At 39.5% G+C, this 7,140-nt stretch overlaps 3 protein-coding genes across 3 annotated transcripts; all 3 read right to left on the reverse strand.

Moving 5' to 3' along the window:
• Positions 1-1,051: 1,051 nt before the first annotated feature.
• Positions 1,052-1,900, reverse strand: LOC134641597 (lysophosphatidic acid receptor 6-like). Its single transcript, XM_063494077.1, has 2 exons — positions 1,426-1,900; positions 1,052-1,365 (listed from the first exon to the last, which is right to left on the reverse strand). Exons 1-2 carry the CDS (start codon positions 1,898-1,900, stop codon positions 1,052-1,054), a joined length of 789 nt encoding a protein of 262 aa, XP_063350147.1.
• Positions 1,901-3,435: 1,535 nt separating this feature from the next.
• LOC134641598 (lysophosphatidic acid receptor 6-like) lies at positions 3,436-4,398 on the reverse strand. Its single transcript, XM_063494078.2, has one exon. It carries the CDS (start codon positions 4,379-4,381, stop codon positions 3,596-3,598), a length of 786 nt encoding a protein of 261 aa, XP_063350148.2. The 5' UTR covers positions 4,382-4,398; the 3' UTR covers positions 3,436-3,595.
• Positions 4,399-6,076: 1,678 nt separating this feature from the next.
• Positions 6,077-6,873, reverse strand: LOC134641599 (lysophosphatidic acid receptor 6-like). Its single transcript, XM_063494080.1, has 2 exons — positions 6,462-6,873; positions 6,077-6,408 (listed from the first exon to the last, which is right to left on the reverse strand). Exons 1-2 carry the CDS (start codon positions 6,871-6,873, stop codon positions 6,077-6,079), a joined length of 744 nt encoding a protein of 247 aa, XP_063350150.1.
• Positions 6,874-7,140: the final 267 nt, after the last annotated feature.

Raw genomic sequence — 7,140 nt, forward strand, 5'->3', positions numbered from 1 at the left:
AGTTTAGGTTAGCATCAGCATTATGTCCTGCACGTGGGTCTACTCCATGCCCACTCCACAGCCAAATTATGACACTTTGATGTTGCAGCAAGAATCTGTTCATGATGCTGAGAGCCCTGAGAAAGTTCAAAATTGCTTAACTGCTTTCGAAACCTCACACCCTCTGTGATTTTCCCCACCAGCAAGATCAGCCAGGCGTGTGCAGCTCCATTTCAGATATAGAAATAGGTTTGAAGTTGACCTCAGAGAATAAACCACAGCGAGCAGATGTTGCAAGCTGCTAAGGGCAGCATAGGAGACGATGTTGTATTGAACAAGCCTAGCAATGAAAAGTTGAAACATTTCTGTTAAAATGTGGTTTGTAACCTGTGCCCTACTGTATCTTGTACTGCAGCAGTGACTTCCGGAGGACAAACCATGAGGGGTTTTTTTTCCCTTTAACTCTCCAGCAGATGAAAACAGGCTGCTTCCTCAACTGAACAATGAGCAAAATGTAAAATAGGCTCTCAATCAAAACCCTTTTCTCACACTGTCTTTTTCAACTATTTGAGAAAGATAAGCAGTTAGTTTTGTTTTTGTTTTTTAGAAAAATCATTCAGGAGAAGGCTTTAGGAGAAAAATAACAGAAGCGCACTAAACTTTGCACATGAATAGATCCAAATAGTCAAACTAAATATGAAAAAATTAACAAAGGATATCAACTGAAGTTCTTAAGCTGACAACAAGTAACCTCTTCAATGTGTAAACTAAAAAAAAGCTTTGCAACTGTCTTTTTTAAGCTTCAGTTTCTAGTACAGCAACCATTCTTTTGGTGGTTGATGCTGTCATGCTGCAGCATAGGTCTAAATAAAACACGAAACCACTACTTCAACTAGCCTTTTCACCATCTGTCTCACACGCAAAGCTTCGCAAACATGTTAATGTTGGTTTATTTGTGAAGCCATACAAATTGTTGAACTACAGAAAAGTTTGTGAACAAACAGGTTGTTCCTCTTAAAAAATATAGATCCCATTGTAAATCAAATACCAACTTTTGGAAATAGCAGGTCTTTTATCTACAGTTCTCGTTTTTCCTCCAGAAGGAGTCAAAAGAAAAGTAATACAACAGAGGATCCAGACAGCAGTTAGAAACAGTAAGACATACCAGCGGCTTGATTTTTTTGTATTGTGCAGCCATTCCTATAGGCACAGGTAAGAACATGGCAAACAAAACCAAGTTCATGACAAAGACCAGCATAACTTTCATCTTGTTGTTGACCTTTGCAGAGTCACTGAGATGTCTGTGCAGAGTCCAAGACACCATAATGGTGCAAACAATGTTGACTGCTAGCATTGTGACCAGTAACACAATCTGAAGGTAAATAACTGCCAATCGAGTTTTACTCAATAAATCCTTGTAAGAGTCATAAGATTTAAAACAGGTACGTTGAGAGTGGTCCTGCAAATGTTCTAGAAAGTCCAAACTCTCTGGGATATTCACCACCAGCATAAAACTCCAGACGAATGCAGCTCCTTTCCAGGCATTGGACGAGGTTCTTAAATGGCGTGACCTCAGAGGATAAACCACAGCCAGCAATCTGTCCACACTGATGAAGGTGATAAACATAGCGCTGGAACGGATGTTGTCACGAAAGAGCATTGTAATGATGAGGCACGCCATATTGCTCAGAGGCCAGGTGCCTGTGGCATGAAAGTAGATCCTCATGGGCAAAGAGATGATGAGTAGCAGGTCTGAGAATGCCAGATTGACCATGAAGACAGCGTGGGGTGATTTGAGGCTGTGGCGGCGAAGAAGAATCCACAGTGCGACTGCATTGAGAGGTAGACCTATCACCATCACGCAGCCAAAGACCCCAGCGTAAACCTGTTCGTCTTCTGTGGTGCTGTTTGATATGTTCATGATCAGAAAAGACGTTCTTTTTGGTCCTTAATGAAGTATTGCAGCCAAGCAGCGAACATGTCCTTCTGTGCTGTTCATCTGTGCGACGTGAGGGGAGCTAGTATGGAACAGGAAACTCTGGTTGTGGTTGCTGACGTAAATTAAGTTTGCTGTTTTCAAATGCAACACATGACACACCAGCTGATATTAACAACTCTACTCATTAGGATATGAATTATGGCAAGATGACAGTAAGAGATGATAATGACTAACAGCAGGTCTAAAATAATCATATTGCCCCAGCATAAACCTGTGCGGCCATAGTGAATGTTTAATGTGCTCATGGCGATAAAAGAAATGTATACATACCCTTGATTAAAACTGCAGCTGAGCACAACACTCACACATCCATCTCTGTGGTATTTAGCTGTGTCAAGTGAGATGACTGGAGAGGTTAAAAAGTCAACTATTGCAATAGGAAATGTAATGATGCAATCTAAGAGTCGTATCACTTACGTAAAAGAATAAAACAATTTGTTTTTCACATGGTTTTTAATTTTCTTTAATTTAACATCTTCTTATATACAAAAGCAAACATAGTTTTATAAGATCTAACAAAGTTTAGAAATAATTGACACGAATGATTATTAAGGAATAAAAAGCCAGGGATCAAATTTCATAGTAGAACTTGTAATAAACTCAATAATGAACTGTTCAACAAGTAAGTCTTCTCATTTTTTGTTCACTGCTGCAAGGTGCTTTATATTTATGGTTTTATATATATGTGTGTGTGTGTATAAACAGACACTTATTAATACTAAAAATTGCTATCAGATTAGATGTCAACGGTGCTGTCTTTACCTTCCACCTGCACACAGGCAAGCACACAGCCCCTCTCCTCAGTAGCAGCTGAAATAGCTGAAGTTCAGAACACTGAACAGCACTTCATGGGGAATTTTTACAAGTCAGGCACTGTTGATCATCCTGGATGAGTATTATTACAATGAAGAGTAATACTGCAACCGACCAGTCACGTTGTGTGATGTCAAAGCTATGCAATGGTGGAAAAAAAGAAAACAAAAATACCTTTGTTTATATAAACTCTCTTCTGGAACAAATAGTAAATGTTTCAAGGGTTTTTTTCTATTAATTAATGCAATATAACAAATTCATTGGCTGTTTGCCAAATTTAGCTTGCTTTGCTTGTGATAGTTTTTAATAGCATTAGTTAGCGTCTTAGCTAATGCAAACTGAATGCTCTGACAATGTGATTGGTCAGTTGCGATGTTGCAGCTGGACTAACATTGTTTTGATGATATAGGAACAACACCATCACAGAGGTAACAGGCTGTGTCTGACTGAAGCTGAGAAAAGTCTACCAGCAACTCCACCTTTCCTGTTTATGTGCTATAGATTTGCCTCTATGTCTGTATTCTCAAATGAGCATATTTCCTGAAGTATTAACAATTTTTCGAAAACTGAAGAAGTGTTAAAATTTTTGTCAAAATGTCCTAACTCTAACAACAAGCCTTTTACAATCCTCCTCTGTCATTATCATTCGAAGCTTCAGAAACATTTTATTAAACAATTGCCTTAAAAAAACTCCCAATACAGTTGAACAAAATACCTGTCCCATTGCTACACAATCACTTTTTTTGGAAAATAGGAAAACCATAATATGACTGGAATTATACATTGAAATAGCATATCCTAAGGTTACTGCTCTCTTGCCGGATCCACATCTTCTTTTTTCTTCCAGAAGCCATCAAAGGAAAAGTAATATAAGAATGGATCTAGACAACAGTTCACAGCACTAAGACATATCAATGGCTTTAATCCAGTAGGTTTAACTGTAACTACACCTATTGACAAAGGTAGGAAACAGATAGTAAACAAAACCAAGTTCATGACAAATATCAGCATTACGTTCATCTTGTTGATCTTTGCAGAGTCACTGAGATGTCTATGCAGTACCCAAGACACCATAACAGTGCACACAATGTTGACTGCTAGCATTGTGACTATTAACACAAGATGTACAAATGCTATATCTTTAGTTAAACCTGGTTTCCTTTCAGGACTGAAATCAAAACATCCACTTTGGTTGGCATTTGTTGGAAAGTCCAAAGTCTCTGGAACATTCAATACCAGCACAAATAGCCAGACCACTGCTGCTCCTTTCCAGGCATTAGATGAAGTTCGAAGATGGCGTGACCTCAGAGGATAAACCACAGCCAGCAGTCTGTCCACACTGATGAAAGTAATGAAGAAGGCGCTGGAGCGGAGGTTGTTGCGAAAAAGCATTGTGATGAATTGGCACGCCATGTTGCTCAGAGGCCATCTGCGGTTGGTGTGAAAGTAGATCCTCATGGGCAAAGAGATGATGACCAGCAGGTCTGATACTGCCAGGTTGACCATGAAGACAGCGTTGGGCGATTTTAGGCTGTGGCGGCGAAGAAGAATCCACAATGCGACTGCATTGAGAGGTAGACCTATCACCATCACGCAGCCAAAGACCCCAGCGTAAACCCTGTCCTCTGTAGTGACATTTGATGCGTTCATGATGAAGTTTCTGCCTCCTTATGAACTAAATTGCAGCTGAGCAGCAAACCTTCCACTCTCTGATGATTATCTGTGTGAAGTGAGGGTAGATTAGACTAGGGAGTGTGAAATATTGCAACAGGAAATCTGGTGGTGCAATTCGATCGTGGCCACTGATGTTAATAGTTATAACATTTTTAAATGAAATATCTTGTTTGACAAACAATAAACACACTTTTTATACAATCTGACAACATTTAGAACCAATACTATTAACACCTGAGCCTAGGCTAAATGTAAAAGCTGTATTTTTCGCCCACTCCTAATGAAAAACAGGTAGCATTAAAAACCAGTTGTAAGTTTTTACAATTTATTTTTTTTTACTATTTTACAGCTATAAACTAGTTTTACTGTGAAAAAGACAAACCAAACAGGCTGCAGGTCTACACCAACGCACAAAAGTGTTTCCACAGTTACGGAGCCAGCTATTTCCTTTTTTTCCCAGTAGTTGTGCAATGAGCTCTCGATTTGGATTTTGCATAGAGACATGTAAACTTGAGACTTCCTGTTTTTCACAAATAAGCTTATTTCATAAAATGTTACAAATAATTAGCAAAAAGTGAATGAATTCTCATAAAACAGCCTAGATTCTTTTGCTATTTAAAGCTTTAATGATGCAGATTAACCTTTTTATGACTCTTAGAGCCCTGAGAAATTCAAGATTGTTCAAACGCTTTCAAAACCTCACATTGTCTGTAGTTTCTCCACCAGCAAAATGAGCCAGATGAGCGTAGATCCTTTTCAGGTACAGGATGAGGGTCTAAGATGCAATGGCGTCAAAGGAAAAACCTCAGCCATCAGACGTTCCAAGCTGATGACGGGGATGAAGTTGTCATCAGAGAGGATGTTGTTAAAGAGCATTGTGAACAGTGTGTGAAGAGTTAAAAAGTTTCTGTTAAAATGTGGTTTGTTTTACGTGCTTGACAGTATCTTGTTCTGCGGTATGGACTTCCGGAGGTCTTTTTTAAACTCTCCAGCAGATAAAGACAGGTTGTTTCCTCAGTCGTCAAGTGTACAAAATGTACAGTAAATCAGCTACAGTCCTGAAGCTTTAAATTTAAAGAATAGTTTTATGAAACTGTGAAGCTAACAAGTCTTTTCTCTGTCTCTCCCACTGCCTAAGCTTCACAAGTACATTTAACTGACAATTATTGTTGAGTTACTGGTGAAAATGTTATTCGATTTTATTTATATAGCACCAATTCACAACAACAGTCACCCAAAGGTGCTTTATATTATAAAATAAGTAACCCACAATATTAGAATGAAACCCAAAAAATTCCATGATTGAACCCCCTCTGAACAAACCTGTGGTAACACTGGGTAGAAAAAAAGTTCTGGGTTTGTACCCAGGGTCAGGGAGGGGCAGAGATCTGCCACAAATAATTTGGGAGTGAGTGGAAAGACAAGAAAGCAGAGAGAGGCAAGTCAAAAGACACACAATAGTACAATAAGCTCAGTTTCAGAATTTAGGAATTGGGAAAATATGCTTGAACTAAATGAGCATTTTGTGCAATAACAAGTTAGTTCACAAAAAAAAAGGAAAAAATGCATGTCAAAAAGAAAATATCATACCAAAAATAGCATGTCTAGCATCTACATTTCTCCTCCCTTCATTGCATCTTCCTTTTTCTTCCAAAAGGAGTCAAAAGAAAAGTAATACAACAGAGGATCCAGACAGCAGTTAGAAACAGTAAGACACACCAGCGGCATGATTTCTTTGTTATGTGCAGCTATTCCTATAGTCACAGGTAAGAACATGGCAAACAAAACCAAGTTCATGACAAAGATCAGCATAACTTTCATCTTGTTGCTGACCTTTGCAGAGTCACTGAGATGTCTGTGCAGAGTCCAAGACACCATAACGGTGCAAACAATGCTGACTGTTAGCATTGTGACCAGTAACTCAGTCTGAAGGTAAATAATTGCTAATCGAGTTTTACTCAATAAAAGCTCGTAAGAGTCATAAGATTTAAAACACGTTGAGTGTGGTCCTGCAAATGTTCTAGAAAGTCCAAACTCTCTGGGATATTCACCACCAGCAAAAAACTCCAGACGAATGCAGCTCCTTTCCAGGCATTGGACGGGGTTCTTAAATGGCGTGACCTCAGAGGATAAACCACAGCCAGCAATCTGTCCACACTGATGAAGGTGATAAACATAGCGCTGGAACGGATGTTGTCGCGAAAAAGCATTGTAATGATGAGGCACGCCATATTGCTCAGAGGCCAGGTGCCTGTGGCATGAAAGTAGATCCTCATGGGCAAAGAGATGATGAGTAGCAGGTCTGAGAATGCCAGGTTGACCACAAAGACAGCGTTTGGTGATTTGAGGCTGTGGCGGCGAAGAAGAATCCACAGTGCGATTGCATTGAGAGGCAGACCTATCACCATCACGCAGCCAAAGACCCAAGCATAAACTTGTTCATCTTCTGTGGTGCTGTTTGATATGTTCATGATCAGAAAAGACGTTCTTTTTGGTCCTTTATGAAGTATCGCAGCCAAGCAGCGAACATGTCCTTCTGTGCTGTTCATCTGTGCGACGTGAGGGGAGCTAGCATGGAACAGGAAACTCTGGTTGTGGTTGCTGACGTAAATTAAGTTTGCTGTTTTCAAATGCAACACATGACACACCAGCTGATATTAACAACTCTACTCATT

The sequence above is a fragment of the Pelmatolapia mariae genome, linkage group LG14, assembly GCF_036321145.2.
Source record: "Pelmatolapia mariae isolate MD_Pm_ZW linkage group LG14, Pm_UMD_F_2, whole genome shotgun sequence".
In the NCBI taxonomy this organism is placed as follows: domain Eukaryota; kingdom Metazoa; phylum Chordata; class Actinopteri; order Cichliformes; family Cichlidae; genus Pelmatolapia; species Pelmatolapia mariae.